We start from the raw sequence: 17,234 nt of genomic DNA, 5'->3' as shown, positions 1-17,234 counted from the left end.
TTATTGTTAACTTCTTGTCCAAGTTGTCTATACAGCTCTTTGTCCTGTTCTTGTGTTTGATGTTGTGGTCTGTATATTAATAGTATGGAAATGTTTTTTCCTATTTCCCGTTCTGTTTCTAATTTAATTTCTATGGGGTTTAAGAGATTTTTAACGTAGAGCGTTACCCCTCTACCTCTTTTGGTAAAGCGATCCTTCTTGAAGATCTTGAAACCTGGGATTTCGTATTCTCCGATAATATAATTTGCTTTTTCTTGAATCCAGGTCTGGGTAATGCCTACGACATCTAGTTACTCACTAGCTATCATTGCCCTTAAGGTTACCATTTTGTTTCTAACCGAGCATTGAATTGTACCGCTCTAAGGAAATTTTCTAACTTTTTTCTCTTCCTTTGTGGCTTTGCTAATTTCCCTGATTTACTAGTGTTCTAGTTTTACTTTTATCTGCAATATACAAGTTTTCTGCAAAATTTCCTCTAGTTGTCGTTGGGGGATTTTCTAAGGGTCTAGTTTGTTCTTGGTCTACTGTGTCTAAGTAATTGTACAGGCTGAGATTAAGTTGGTTTCCATATACTCTCTTGCCTTCTTCACTAATTTTCTCTTGCTGTAGAAGGTATCCCAATTATCTATAAATTTCACTTCTTTTTCTGCCATATAAACCTAGACTTTCATTTATCCCTATGGCCATACTGAGGGTAAAGTGGCTGACATTGAGTCTTGGGAGAATAACTATAACTATAGTATTGTTGGTCTTGTTTCTAGCCATTTCAACAGTTTTTCTAGTTGTTTAACCAAAGGTTCTGTTTGGCCAGCAGTATCCTTTCTTAGGAATAAGTCCTTCCCAGTTGTCTGTTCAATAACAGTGGTCTTCTTGTTATCTGCTATAGTTTTACTGACCACTTCTATCTTTTGTGCATTGGCACCGGGATGGGACCTGACCTATCTCCTCTTTATGAGGCCGAAGTTACCATAGAGTCTCAGATTAACAAATCTCATCTTCCTCTTCCTCTGCTAGGGGGGAGAATCTGTTTTTGGTGTTAGTTACATTTCTAGGCTGCTGTTTAGTCTTCTTGGCCTTAGCTATCCTTCCTCTAGTGGGCTTCATGAACTCTTTGTTTTAGGTTATTTCCTCTCACAGTTCTGTCCTTGACTTTACCTTTTGTATTTCTTGAATACTAATCCCATTTTCTACATCATCATCTATGACTTCTTTGTTCCTTATTTCTAACTGTTGGAACTCTGACATTATCTTTTTCAATTGTTTTCTTAGTTCTCAGTTTTCATTTTTGTAATTTCTCTATTTCCTGTTCTTGCTGACAGAACAGGCATACACCATTATAGTGTTGATTAGCAGCACACCCTTCTTTGTAGTATACACACCATTTGTTTATCAAGCATTTTGAACATTTGAGCTTTAACTTTAGTTTCTTACTCCTTTTTAATTTCTCTGTTATATTGTCTAAAGAATCAGTTTGGAAATCTCAGCTAATAACTTATATAATTATTAACTTTGTGACCACTAGTATAAAAAGGGGGGTGGGGTGGCTGATAGTTACCCACCTGCTGACACATCCGCTTAATCCTGGGTGACTTTCCATCTTTTTTGTTCCTAACCTCCCAAAATTGCCCCCAAACCAACAGTTAAGTCTCCTCAAAGTTGGGCTGTCCCTAACATGTCACTCCCAACAGAGCAGTACAAGGCAGAAGCCTGTTTTCTTGCCAGGACTGACAGCAGAGGGCACAAAAGCTATGTCAACCTCATGAACAGTTAAGCCTATTTCGCTAGGAGTTGGTCACAGGGAGAGGTCGGCAACTACACATTAGGAATGTGCTTTACGGGGCATTAATAGCACTATTTTCGATAACTAATAATAATAGCTATAAACAAACTATGAAATCTATAATATCCTATAACATGCTGGTGCTGATGTAATATTTATTATAAAGAGCGTTTAGATGTCAAGAAATTATATAAACGATACTCCTTGTCATCCGTATGTGAGCATAATCGCAATACAGTAGCGTGATCTTGAGATCAGCTGCTAACAGCTAAATCTAAAACAAAAGTAATTGTTGATTATTGAAATGCCCCCAAAATTGAAAAATAGAATACAAATATGGTTTAATAAATCAAAATTAAAAACAATAATGTATAACTGAACATAAAGACTTAATAATGAACTAAAATTTAAATACTATTTGAAATAAAAAGGAACTACCCATACACACACATACACAGAAAGAGAGAGAGAACGTATTTGTATAACTAATAATAATGGTGGCTATAAACGAACTGTATGAAAACTATGATATCCTATTTTGTATTGGTGCTGATGTAATATTCATCATGAAGATACTGTATTTTGAATAAGTTAAGAAATTATCCAAATGATACTCCTTGTTATTCATATGTGCACATTTCTCAATACAGTAGCAGGACCTTCAGATCAGCTGATCACGGTTTAAGGTAACCTAACAAAAGGCAGTAATTTTTTATTGCTAAAGTACTTCCAAAATTCAAATATAGAATATAAAAATGCTTTGATAAAGCATAAGGTATACAATGAATCAATAAAATGAAATAATGATATACATTAAGAAAATATTAATAAAATACTTAAGGGCTGCTTTTCTGGTCCTATACAGCAGGGGAACCCTTCTCTCTACAGGACCTTCACAGTAATTTTATCATATTTGTTTGAAAGCATTCAACATTTCACAAGGGATATTGCTCGTTTATTGTCAAATCAACACTACTGAAGCACTTAGAGAACAAGAAAGTCTAGTTTCCTCTTGAAAGCCTTAATATCTTCAGTCTTTCAGATGTCTAGTGGGAGCTTATTGAATGGTCTTAGAACCGTATATTTAAAGGGTCTAAAGCCTGCAATACACATATATCTAGGTCACAATAATTTGAAACCATTTTTAAACTATTCTCGTGTCAACACGATTTATTGGCTGTGCAATATGTAGCAATTCTCTTAGATATTTTGGACCTCCCGTTCTAATAACTTGATGGGTAATTGCACATATTTCAAACTCAATTCTTGCTTTAATAGACAGCCAGGGTAAATCAATCAGTGTAGGAGTGATCCTTTCTCAGGGTGGGACATACAACTTAGATGATTACGGTATCATGACACAGCATAAATATGACAAATTTGGAGATAATTTGTATTTTTCCCTAATACAAACCTGTAGTTATTTATGTGGAATAAGCTTTCAATGGAGGTGCAAGGTAGCCATTAGATTTAAAGAGCGAGATGGCAACCCTACCTAACCACTAACAGTGGGTAGGTAAGGGGTGGCTGGTGGGTATCCAGCCACCTATATCTACTCACGGTTCAATGAACCATGTCACTTTTTTATTGCAGGCAGGACTTACAGGGGGGACAGGTGATGGCAGGAGTGATCCTTTCTCAGGGTGGGACATATGACTTAGATGGTTACGGTATCATGACACAGCATAAATATAACAAATTTGGAGATAATTTGTATTTTTCCTTGATACAAACCTGTAATTATTTATATGGAATATGCTTTCGATGGAAGTGGAAGGTAGTCATTAGATTTAAAGTGCGAGTTGGCAACCCTACCTAAGCACTAACAGTAGGTAGGTAAGGGGTGGCTGGTGGGTATCCAGCTACCTATATCTACTCACGGTTCAATGAACCATGTCACTTCTTGATTGCAGGCAGGACTTACTGGGGGACAGGTGATGGCAGGCCAATTTTTGGGAGGACTTATTGGGGGAAAGGTGATGGTGGGCCATCACCTTTACAACAGAGGCTGGAGTTCGATGGATTCTATAAAATTCAACCCCTGGACACGATACCCTGAAGGAGAGACCATGTTGGAGCAGGAAGTGTTTTTCCACGAATGGGAAACCGACAAATCACTCTCATTCCCCCCCAACCCCCGACACTTTCCCGAAGGAAGATGGTGCCTACTAGGGGATTAAGAGATGCTATCATTCGTGCTCTGATCATAGTCTTAAGGACATATGGTCCAGTATGTGGCCTCCCCCCCTTTCTTTGTCAAATTTAGAAGATAAGGAGATCTACTCCTTGGGAGAGATTCTCGTCTAGCAGTCTTTTAACTAGGGTATAAGGCCAGCGGAGATCAGAACACAAATTTTCAATAACCTCTGTTATTCTTGTCAGTCACCCGTCCAGGGATGACCAGAATCATAGCAAGTAAATTGCTATGGCTGTCGCTTAAACAGGATTGAATTTCATTCTCTAAGAAGGAGAGAATGGCGGTAATCTCATGAAGTTGTGTCTCCTGCTAAGGGGGGATAAGGAAAAGATTCAAGGAACTGCCCCCCTAACACATCCGAGATTCAATTTGCTTCAAGAGACTTTCTAACTAGAACAATTCCTAAAAAAGAAAAGTCGGCTCGTGAGCAGCCCCATAATAGTGGGACAACTAGGGAGAAGGTAGCAACCAAGCAGCAACCTTTTCCCTGAAGCAATTTGCTCGCAAGTCTTCCTGTACAGGTATTATGAACGAAGTGTAGATGAAAAACGCATACGTTCATGGGAGATGAATTCCCTTGAGTGTGCTGGATGCAATGCATAAACCTGGTCACCTTGAACTGGATCCATCGGATTCAGAGACGGTGAGAAAACTTCGGGAACCCAAGAAGCCCTGTTTGTGATACACAAACAAAAATCCAAAGAGCGAGGGGCACTAAGCCTTGCGCTAGCTTATTATTCCTATCGTCGAAGAAGGATGTAGTCTTAGGTTCCTAGAAGGAAAGACCCATAATTTCATCAACTCTGCAGGGTCTAAGTAGTGTAACCCCAAGAGTAAGGAGAGATGATCTATGCCGTCTAGGAGTGAGTGCTCTCTTGAGCAACTCCCTCTCAGGAAGTGGCTGCTGAATTAGAAGCCAAGAATGGAGCAGGCTGATAGTGATCACTATTCTCCGACCAGTGAACGTCAGGCTAGCAAAAACGCAAGAAAGTGAAGAAGATGAGCTATCATTGTGTAAGATAACAAACAACTAGCTGTTGAACATAAAAACATCAAAAAGTGCTATTGATAAGCAACCAGAAATCGTCTAGCCATTGAAAAAAGGCGATTGGTAGCTGACATATCAGAGATCTGGAAAATCCGAGATCTACCGAATCGGTCGGGATCGTTTCTCTCGTGACTGTGCTCATAATCATGAGCTCCTGGTTCTAGGTCTTGAATGCTTTGTGTGAGCTTGAGAGAGTCCCATTCCTGAGTGTGAACGTCTCCCACGTGAGCGCCTCATGAGAGCATGAGCATCTTGCACAAGAGCGAGAGCGTCTTGCTCGTGAGCACGATTGTCTCGCACAAGAGCTTCTTGCTCATGAGTGCAAGCAACTTGCACAAGAACATGTTATGAACGTCTGGCACGAGAGCGTAAGCGTCCTGCACGAGTCTCGCTCATGACCGAGAATGTAACTCACGATTGCGAGCGTGAGCGTGAGTGTCTAGCTCATGAACGTGACCACAAGACATTCGTAATTGAGATCATGAGCGTTGAGAGCTCACTACCATGAGTGCTTAACTCACGATCTTGAGCATGAGCTCGATCGTGCTCAAGGTTTGTGTAAAGACTGTACCTCGGAAGGGGAATCTCTTGCACCTGGAGGCAAACCTCCGAGCAGCCCTCTGTTTACCTTCAATGAGCTCTATCTTAAATTGCAGGTTAACATACAGTGTTGCTCAAGAGAAAGCCAAGGCCTGTTTTTGAGTTCTTCGTGAAGGGATTTCCCGAACGGGATTCCTGCTGGAGTAATCTCCCAAAGGGGAAACCGAACAGGTGTTCATCTTTAAGAAGAAGAATGTTGAGATCGTGATAACCTACGATCTCTGTGGCGATCACTGACCTTCACAAAAGACGCCCTGACGGATGTCTAACATTGGATTGCCGCGAACGACATCCTGACCGATCAGAAGACTAAGGTGATGAGTCTTGCCCCTGCGCTCATTGAACAGAATAAATTCTGAATTCATCATTGCATTGTCACTAACAACATCCTGACCAACCAGGAAGACAAGGTGATAAGTCTCACCACTGCAATCAATCATTAAACAGAATAAATTCTGATCTCATCTTTGGAGTGTCATGATCCACATCCTAACCGACCAGAAAGACAAGGTGATGAGTCTTGTCCCTGCAATCGTTAAGGAGAAAATAGTCCGTCAATCTGTTGATTGGCAGGTAAGCCGTGGGTTGACGATTGTCCGTAGTCTCGGAATCCTCAACAAGTGGAAGTTGCATACACGGCCTGAAACGTTGCCTGTAGGGAGAGAGGATAATTGCGGATTGTTGGGAGATGACGAGATCGGTAGAAGGTGAGAAGACTCGTCGTCAGCAGAAGTCGACGGAAGGATGAACAGGAGGTAAACCTCGTAGACAGCGAAGCCATCACCAGCTACAGCCACTGACTTTGCCCCCCGATGTCGTCTATAAGCGCTGAAGAAAAAAAAAAAAATTAAAACTTCCTACCCTCTGAGGGGGATGGAAAGACCAAACCCGCGGACGGGAGAGGTTACCCCCAAGAGTAGTAGTAAGCGTAGAGGAATCCTTCTGATAACTAGCAGAGAAAAACATTGACATCTAAAAACTGCCACTTTACTCTGTAATGAAGAGACTGGTAATCATGAGCGTGTAATAAAAACAGTCATATCTGTAAAGAAAAGACCGAGCGTTAGGCAATAGTTATAAATGGCTAAGCCTTGAAAGGAGAGAGAGGAGACGTCTGCTCTCCACCAGCCAAAAACAAAAAGTGACGTGGTTTATTAAAACATGAGTAGATATAGGTGGCTGGGTAACAACCAGCCACCCCTTACCTACCCACTGTTATTGGTTAGGTAAGGTTGCCACCTCGCACTTTAAATCTAATGGTTACCTTTCAGCTCTGCCGAAAGTATATTCCACATAAATAACAAAAAGTTTGTTAGTATAGAAACAACTACCGAAACTTAACTTTTCAAGTTCGACATATGTCCAGATCAAGTTACGAAGCTTCTCTCGATCCTTATCTGGGTCGTAAGTCAACGATTACCTGTATCTGTGCATAGTTGAGACTTTGCGAGTCATGCAGAAACAGAAACATGTTGGTTTTGTACTGTTGAAGAAATTGGACGTACTTTTCAAAGCTCAAGAGCTCTCGCACCAGAGCGAGCTGATGCTTCCGAGCCACCTGGGCAAAAGGACTCCCTGGAGAGGACAGTAACTCGAGCTTCTGATTGCATCCGTTGGTAAACCACGAAGGGTTGTCAACCTCAGAAGGAAGGCAGGAGGGCCTACTCCCACAATAAGTGACATACTGCTCAACGTACAGTATACCTACTCCCACAATAAGTGACATACTGCTCAACGTATACCTTCTCCCCGGAGGGGTTTTTCGTCAGATGATCTTAAGCTGATGCTATCGAGAATATGTTCACCTATAATTAACAGAATACCTTTAATATAATTTCCTGGCAGGATCTCTGATGGGCTAGAACCTACGGCGGAGGAAGAAAATTCTGGAAGCCAGAGACCATGACAGAGAATCTCTCCATTCGGCTCTAGAAGGGGTTGAGTCGAAGTCATTTCCTGCAGGAGCAGATACAAACTTCTGCTGAGCCCCCAAACCTAACACCTCCACCAGCCTATCCTTGGAAAAGTGAACCCTTCAAGCCCAAGGATGGCCACAAGAGACACGAAGCATCTTTTATGCCAGACTCCCCATGGGAGGAAGCCCCCCCTATTTCACTAGGGGGAAATGGGACGAGCAACCTATCCCGAAGGTTGTCCCAATGTTAAAGGGCCATTACCCTTGCCCGATTGCCCTCCAGAGGAGGCCAAATGGGATGAACCAGAAGGAATTGTACCAGATGAGAGAGGGAGAAATCAGGAATTTTCTGACTTCAAGGAAGACTCCGATGGCAAAGAATTCCTTTTAAACTTCTTCCTCCCCTCCTGACACTTGTCACATGGAGAAGCCTGCAAATAGGAATATCCTCTGCACCCAGGGCAAAGCCGGTAATAGTTAGTCTCCAAGTTAGCCATGAACACGCCGGCATACAACTCCAATACGCCCTGGCAAATTTGCATGTCTGGCATCCTTACTTACGACACACAACATGCAAGCCAGAAAAAGAAAAATTTATTAGTCCCCAATATTTTTCTAGAGCAGGGGGAGAACATCTGTTCACAACTTTACACCAGCCACTGAAATCAAAGTAGTTTGACAGTGTGTGAGTGGGTGGGCGGTTCTTCTCTGCTGACAATTGGTATCACCCTGTCGGTTGTTGAAACCTTGTTAATAGTTTTAATGACCGTATTCCAGCTTCGCTGTTATCACTCTCCTATGGAAAGAACAAGGGTTTGTATTCGTGTAGGAACAATTATATTTTACTTAAATTATTGTTCAATAGATTTTTTCTAATACCGTATTCTCGTTTGTTGCCAGCTTACCTCAATTGATTGATTGATTGATTTAAAGTTTTCAGGCATCCTGACATTTAAGATCATTGACGCCGATATCATTTAGTCTATATATATAAAAAAGTAAAAGAATATTCAATTAAAACCATAAAAGTTTAATGTCATTGTAAAAGTTAAATAGTTTTCAGAAGACCTGCTTATGAAATAAATCTAAAAATGCCACTTGCACAGTAGGACACATAATGTCCAAGAATCTTGGCAAGGATGAACCTGCCACCCTCACCTCAAGCCTCAAATAAATATCTATTCCTTAAGTTATCATAATTGGGGCATTCGATCAACAAATGCCTCACTGTTAGAATTACCAAACAGTCGTCACAATATGGTTGGTGTTGGCCCTTCAGCAGAAACTCGTGTGTCAACCGAGTGTGACCAATACGGAGACGACAAAGAGACGTCTCCCATTTTCGGGGCATCATGTTATACTTCCAAGGAGATATGACATTTGTTACCTCTCTCATTTTATTGCCATCTAGGGTATACCAGTGCTGTTGCCATTTATTGCAAAGCAATTTCTTGATGTTAGGTAGGAAGTCATTACAGGGAATGGGATACCTTCTTGGTACCAACTCTGATGCTGCATTCTTTGCCAATGAATCTGCCTTCTCATTCCCACACACACCTACATGTGCTGGAACCCAACGAAATTGAACCATTATACCTCTCAATCCAATAATAAAAAGTCATTCTAAAATCTTTAAAACTAGAGGGTTACTAGAATTAAAAACTTCTAAAGCTTGAAGAACACTCTTTGCATCACTAAAAATGGTAAAATTACCCTCCTTTTCCAACGCTATTCTCTCAACAGCGGATAGTATGCCATACAGTTCGGCAGTAAATATTGAAGCTGTTAGAGGAAGTGCACCTCTACAATTAAAACCATTACTATGTGCTCCAAATCCAACGCCAGCATCAGATTTGGAGCCATCAGTATATATAAAAGTCGATCCCCTATGTTCTTCAACATGTTCCATAAACAGAGACCTGGATTCTAAGTCAGTCATATTCTTCTTAACTCCAATAAAATATTTACAAAAAGATATCTCTGGTAATTTCCATGGAGGCATTGATGATACCTTAAATGGAAGCACCTTAATTCTAATTATATCAAGATTGTTTAAAAATTGTTTCACCCAAAACCCATAAGGTTGAGGAGATTTTGGGTGCAACTCAAAGTATGTTGAGTGACTTACATGGCTTGCAGTCTAAAAGGCTAAAGAATTAAGGAGTCTTTGCAATCAAAACCAATACCGAATAATAGCAGAAATTTGGTAAAGATCTAGAGGTAACTCTCCAGCATCAACAAGGAGACTTGGGATAGGTGAGGTTTTAAACGCTCCTGTGGACAATCTAATACCACCATGATGTATTGAATCTAATATCTTTAACCGGCTTGGGGTGGCTGAGGAGTATATTTCACATCTGTAACTGATTTTGGAAAAAATCAAGGCCTTGTATAATTTCCAAATAGTATTGCGGTCTGCCCCCCATGATGTATGGGACAATACTTTTAAAATATTCAGAGCCTCGAGACATTTAGCTTTTAACACTTTCAAGTGATAAACCCATGTAAGCCTACAATCAAATATCAAACCTAAAAATTTAGCTTCACTTGCACATGGTATCCGTTGACCTTTAATGTATATATCCAGGTCTGGATGTACTCCCCGGATACGACAAAAATGGACAATAGTAGTTTTACTTGTCGAGAACTTAAAACCATTCATATCAGCCCACTGGATAATTTTGTCAATTGAGAGTTGTATTTTTCTCTCAACCATTGCCATTCTAGCTCCAGCAAATGATATTGAGAGATCATCCACAAATAATGTTGAGAGAACATCCTGGGGAATGAAAAGGATATCCCATTAATTGCTAGTGCAAAATGGTTACACTCAGCACACTCCCCTGAGGAACTCCTCCTTCCTGACACTTACTCTCTGATAGAGCTTCCCCTACTCTCACTTGAAAAACTCTGTTTGAAAGAAATGCCTGAATAAATATTGGCAGCTCTCCTCTCAATCGCAATTCATGAATTGTTTTAAGTATACCATATCTCCAAGTGGTATCATATGCCTTTTCAAGGTCAAAAAAGACTGTCACATGGTGCTGTTTGGAAGCAAATGCTTCACAAATAGAGGACTCAAGTCGTATCAACACATCAGTTGTTGAGTGCATTTTTCTGAATCCACATTGGGTCGGTGATAAAATACCCTTCTTTTCAAGGTACCACATTAGTCTTGCATTGACCATCTTCTCCATAATTTTACATAAACAAGATGTCAATGCAATAGGTCGGTAGTTTGCTGCTAAAAACTTGTCCTTACCGGGTTTTAAAAAGGCTAAAATAATGGCTAGTTCCCAAACACTTGGATAACTATGATCATGCCATATTCTATTAATAATGCTTAAAATAAATAACTTTGTATTAAAATGTACATGTTTAATCATTACATATGGAATTCCATCGGGTCCAGGGGCTGTATCGTTACAAGTGGAAAGTGCTGAATCATATTCTCTTTCAGTGAAAGGAGAATTATACGACTCTTCCCTTCCTGTTGCAAAATTTTAAATTTTCTTTTCTTCAATGCTTCTGTACTGGTGACCAGGAGCTGCTACATTCTTGCACGATACATTTGAAAAATGGTCAGCCAGGGCATTGCTAACTTCATTTCCTTCAGTCACATACTGACCATTCACTTTCAACACTGGTGGTGGGTTTGGGGTGAATTTGCCTGCAATCTTTTTTACTTTTCTCTAATCAGAAGATGGTGGTGTTCTACTTTTAATGGAGGAAACAAAAGCCACCCAAGGTTGGCGTCTAGCTTCTTTCATGGCACGACGGAACTGTGCTCTACACTTTTTGTACGTTAACAAATTTTCATCCGTACGGGGTCTATGCAATCTAGTCAGAGATTTTCTAGTGGCTCTTTGCAAGGCTGTTAATTCTGAAGACCACCACGGGACTGGTCGTCTTTTGAATAGTCCTGTGGTTTTGGAAATCGAACTGATTCCTGCTGTATGGAGAGTTCTATTCAGTAGGTCTATGGTATCATCAATACTTTCAAACTATTCTGCACTCCCTTCGATTTCACTTAGCTTACAAAATTTAACCCAGTCTGCCTTGTCAAGATTCCATCGTGGCGATCTTTGTAAAGGCGGACCCTTGTTGGTGTTTATAATGATTGGTGCATGATCACTAGTATGCCAATCATCTAATGTCCTCCAATCAAAATTAAGAAGGCAGTTAGAGCTTGCAATTGAAAGGTCAATGCATGACAAGGTACCTGTCTGAACATGGAAGTGCGTGAGCTCTTCTGTATTAAGGAGTCCCACATCCTCATTCTTCACAATTGATGAGATAATATTACCCCTTGTGTTTGCCAAAACATCACCTCACAAAGGATGTCTACCATTCATATCTCCCAGTAAGAGAAATGGTTGAGGGAGTTGTTGAATGACCTCTCAAATCATCGTATAAAATATTATCATTTGGAGGTAAGTACAGAGAGCATATTGTATATTTTCTCCCTATATCAATTCGTACAACCACTGCCTGCAGGGTTGTATGTATAGATATATGTATTTGGGGAACATCTCTACGAACGTACATGAGACTTCCATCATGGCTCCCTGCTTGATTATTATATGGTGTTCTATAGCTAACATACTCTCGAGGACTAGGAGTGTTAGAATCAAGCATACTTTCCGGTAGACATACAATTATGGGGGAATGTTCATGAATTAGAAGCTTAAGTTCTTCAAATTTCGCCCTTAAACCCTGACAGTTCCATTGCAAAATGGAGGAGAAAACTATGGATTATTTCTGGAAGACATCTTGGATGAAGTCTTCCCATTAGCAGTTTTTAATCTAACATTATCTCCTGTAGGTTTCTTCAGAGATGGTCTTGTTATGTTGGGTTTTACAATTGTGTTTTTCTTTGTATCCTTTTGATCTATTTGTTGAGGTGGATGGTGGACCTCAACTTGAATTTCTGATTTATTTAAATTGTCTTCTGGTTGATCGGAAACATCAACAGACAAAACATTATATTTATTTGATGTCATAACTTTAATATTTCTTATGGAAGGGGGTGAGAGAGATGGAGGTCTCTCTCTTTTATGATTAATAGGTTGTGAGTTACCAGGTTTTGTACCTTCCCCACTACAGGTACACCTGATAACTTTGTTTCAGGTGGAATCTCCATTAAATCAGGCAAGGATATGGCCTGGGAGAGGTTAGTACTATCCTTTGTAATGGGGGGCAAAGGTTTGATAGTGGAGGGCAATGTCTTTTTGTTGATACTCAATGATAAATCTTTAGGAGGAGATATTCTTGTCTTATGCAGCACTTTATCAATAGATGGTGAATTCCTTTTTTGAGAACTACCTACAGTAGTAGGTGGGTGAGATGATTCCCGAGGAACTTTTTCACCTGTTTTTAATGTCTTTGCATAGGTATTAGATTTATTTAATAATCTCTTGGCATGCCCCACACTTACATGTTCAATAATTGATTTAATGAGGGCAGCCTCTTCTAACTTATAAAACTGGCAGCTCCTATCATTAGATTTATGATTAGAGTTGCAGTTTAAGCACCTTGCCTCAAGTGTACATTCCCCATGGTAAATATTGGAGCAAGTACAGTATTACAAATTTTATAATTTTTGCAAACTTTGGAAGGATGCCCAAATTTAATGCAATTATAACATTACAGTGGCTTCTGCTTAAAAGGTTGAACTCTAATCCTTTCATTTTCTATGTTTATGTGGAAAGGTACATCAGCATCCTGGAAAGTAAGAACAATCATTGATGTTCCAGGCAATTATTGTACTTTCCACACTGATAGTGGACACATAGCCAATATCTCCTCTTTGGTAAATTCATAAAGATCCTTATTGAAAACCCCTATTGAAAACCACTCCCCTTCCATAGCTAAAGTTTAGATGGGGTTTGATGTCTAATTTTATATCATCATTTACTGTCTTCAAATTGGACAATATAACAGACTGTGTGAATGACTTGTCCTTTATCAAGTAACTTTTCTTACCGAATCGAGATATATTTCCAGGTGCGATCGTTTCTACCTTCCTCTGAAGAAATTTGCAGATCTTGAAATAATTTTCAGTACCTCCTGTAGATTGAGCAAGAAGCCACATTGGTGGTTTTGGCTTTCTTTGGGATGGCATATCTACCTCCATATCTTTATCAACCCAGTCTGCTGGTCTGTAGACATCCAGATCTTTGGTGCCCCATCACACAGAGCACCCTTAATACTCATATTACCTACTTTAATATTAACAATGTTACGGGTTGCATTAAATGCTTCCTCATGACAATTAAATGATAACCAAGAATCCCAATTATCATCTTGAAGTTTCATTCTAATTTCTTTTATTAATCCGTACCACTCAAATATTTTATGTAGCACATCATAATTAGCATCTAATGGGATTTGAGTAACGTGCAAGACATTGTTTTTCTGTGTTACCCAAATTACCCTTTTCTCGAATGTTTAAAGATAGTCCTTTTTAGTTCCTACGTCGTCAACGGAATTTTCGTTAAATGAATTTCCAGAGGTCGTCGACAGTGCCAGGGGTGAGTCAGCATATCCAGGGGAGGTGGGGTCGTTGTCTCAAGAATCCATCAGAATAAAGAAAAGAGAAGAGTGATATTTTGAATAGTTTGATTTACCTGCTTGAGAACATTAAGGCATCACATGTTGGGAAGGAAATTTGCACTCTCCACTACTGGCACAGTGAGAGTATACTTTCCAGATGGTCCACTCCATACCCTACCCGAAGGATAGCATCAAAACAGATATAGAGGCACAGGTGTAAGCTGAACCCGCCTGTTAGGACTGAGACCAAGAAACTATGGAATCATCCTCCCCATATCTATAATGACGGGCTTCCTGCCAAAAGCCAAGAGTCCTACCCCAAGCATTGGATCCCCCTGGATTCCAAAGACCCAACACTTGAGAATAGTTCCGCCTAAAAGGTCCAAACCATCTTCGGGATGGCTAAGATCATCCAATACTCTCACATATAGCTTTGAGCACAAACACCTCACAACCGTGACACCTTTCCCATTCATCAAAGCAGGCAGCAATACCGGATGTATAAACATCCGCCCAAGCAGCAATAACAGATGTAGAAACATCCATGCCATAAAAAAAAATATAATAAACATACATATATAAGTAAACATACACATATACATATGGGAAATTTTACTCATAGGGTTGGGACAGCAACATGAAAGAAAGTTTATAATATTAGGAGAGGGTTGAAGCAATATAAAGAGGAAGAAAAATATAAGAAAGAGAGAAATTTAGATTCGAACTGGGGGAGCAATTTCCCCAAGTTCGAGAGCCCTCTTGCCCGTCACCAAGTTTCAGCACGGGAATAGAATACCGTGCTGAAGCTCAATAACTTCATCAAGGCATTCTCTCATTAAGAGGGAGCTTACCTCAAGTTGACGCTACCATGAATATGCTCACATATAAGTTAGAGAATCATTAATGTCATTCCTAACTTATACAGTATTATCTGTTAATTTCTAACTCTAAATTTTATGTCTTGACTCGTTTTCACTGATGATTTTTAATATGGTACTCTACTGTATATTATTTGATGATTCTTAATGGTAAATTTCAAATTTTTCTTCCTCCTTTTAACATTACACTGCATTTGGTGATTTCTAACTAAATTTGATGTTTTGATTCACATTCTTCATCAACTTTTCCCAGTACAGAAATTTGGCGTCAACTTCAGGGTTTCTGCTTTATAACAAATTCTCGAATAACAAACTTGTGGATTACAATAGTTAACTATATCAAGGATATGCACACTTATTTACTTATTTGATAAGAGCCTAGATTAGAAGATAGTATTGCATTTATAATATAACCTACTCAAAACATCTAATATAATAACATTTCCAGCAGACATTTATGATTATTGTTTCTTAATAATGTTTGCTAATTTTAGTTGAAAAATGTCTATGATTAAACACACCACATATAACAGTATTAAAATTATTTAGCATTAGTACTACTGTGTTTACTTCCATCCTTGATATTTTATTCTTTTATACCTTTAAGTGTATATGTACTTAAATTTTAAAAGCCACAATAGCTAATAGTAGCTTAGCATTAGCATCATCACATTATTACAATAAATCCTTTCTGTGGGATAATTTTTGTATAAATAACAATAATTAGCATAGCTGCGATTAAACACATTCTCACCTTAATTCTCTAGGATTATAATATATTCACTATACTTTTCCAGTCACTACTTTTCAACTGAAATTCTCTCACTGGATATTTCATGGAATTTTCATGGGATAATCGTTCTTTGAAAAAATATTCCATTACAACTACAGTACTTACTTGCTTGCCAGTTTTATAATAAGCTCTGCTGGAATTTCATCTTGTGTAGTCCAAGAATCATTACTATCTTCATTTTCACTTAACAGCATTTCTTCACAGTCACTCACTGTAACAATAGAAATGTCTTTCAAAATATAAAAAAAAAAAAGAAAAGTTAGTGTAAATATTTAACTGGTTAAAAAGAACTGCAGTAGATGCAAAGAAAAAAAAATCTGGAATACTACTTATAAGAATCCCGTAACATAAGAGAAAAAGAAATGACTTTCAAAATATTATTTATGCTGTTCCTCTTCAACAGCTACAATTCATATTTGAAGAATACCCTGTCAATGTCTTCAAGCATCAATCAAGTTTTTACTAAAGAAAAGCTTTTGGAATTAACAAAGCCCTAACCATACTCTATTTTTTTATTAGCCTATGGTCAATGAATTATAGCTTAATGCCTAGAAATTTTTGGTCTAACAAAATTACATAAAGTGTCAGGCCATGAAATGGTTATGGTTAAAGAAAGTCTGCAATTAAAAAAGAATCTAGAATTAGATAGTATTTTACCCTTAAAGATTTTCATAGTTAGATTATAGTCTATAGCCAAATTTTCAGGTTCTAAAACATTAATGCAAGGTGTGCTTCTATTACAACAATATCCTGGAAGAAGAAATAACCCCCGTATGAGTAGCCTACTACACAAGGAACCATAAACAAACATGTAGGTGCACAAAAAAGAAATAAAATTATGAGCAAAAAAGAACTTGAATCCTTTATGTAGGTTTTATAAGGTACAGTACCTGTATATCAATGTTACTTTACTGAAAACTTTGTTAATTGGAACTGACTTACTTCCCAGTAAGAGGACGAGGAGACAAAGGAAGTATATACAGATTTATTAAATAGTAAAAATGAGCATTCAGTTAAACTGCTAATATATGCATCAGAAACACTGCGATTAGTTATGCTTGTCAAACAATTTCAATACCCGATCTCCTTGGGCTGTAACACATGTCAGTTTCACTGGCATCTTCAATGGGGGTTAGGGACTCGCATCATGAATCATTGGGGGGTTACGATTTATCATGAGGGTCAGATCTTTACAAAAATGTAAGAAGTCCGGCTCTGTGGTGGAGAGGCTGACCTTGGGAGGCAGATAGTCTCAGCCAGTAGTCTAGGTATCTTAGCAGGCGAATGTCATTGGCATCAGACCAAGCTGAAACAGTGTCCAGATTGGTATGAACACCTAAGGGCAGTAGACAGTCTGACGCACAAGTTTCTTGAATTGAGAGACTGCCCCTGCTCCATAGGACCTGAATCGTTCAGTCATTGGTGCCATACTGCTAACACTTTGCCCTTTAGCTTGCCAGGCATTCCT

General features: G+C 39.0%; 1 protein-coding gene across 1 annotated transcript in view; it reads right to left on the bottom strand.

The window, feature by feature from the left end:
• The window catches only part of LOC137650121 (uncharacterized), a 221,210-nt gene that overhangs the window by 46,874 nt on the left and 157,102 nt on the right, over positions 1 to 17,234 (bottom strand). Inside the window, exon 4 of the mRNA XM_068383254.1 lies at positions 15,872 to 15,977. Within this exon, the coding sequence (XP_068239355.1) occupies positions 15,872 to 15,977 (106 nt within the window). The remainder of the gene's footprint in view (positions 1 to 15,871; positions 15,978 to 17,234) is intronic.

Source organism: Palaemon carinicauda, chromosome 11 (genome assembly GCF_036898095.1).
Source record: "Palaemon carinicauda isolate YSFRI2023 chromosome 11, ASM3689809v2, whole genome shotgun sequence".
NCBI lineage: Eukaryota > Metazoa > Arthropoda > Malacostraca > Decapoda > Palaemonidae > Palaemon > Palaemon carinicauda.
Note: the sequence above shows the minus strand (reverse complement) of the source record. Positions and strands in the feature narration are given on the sequence as shown.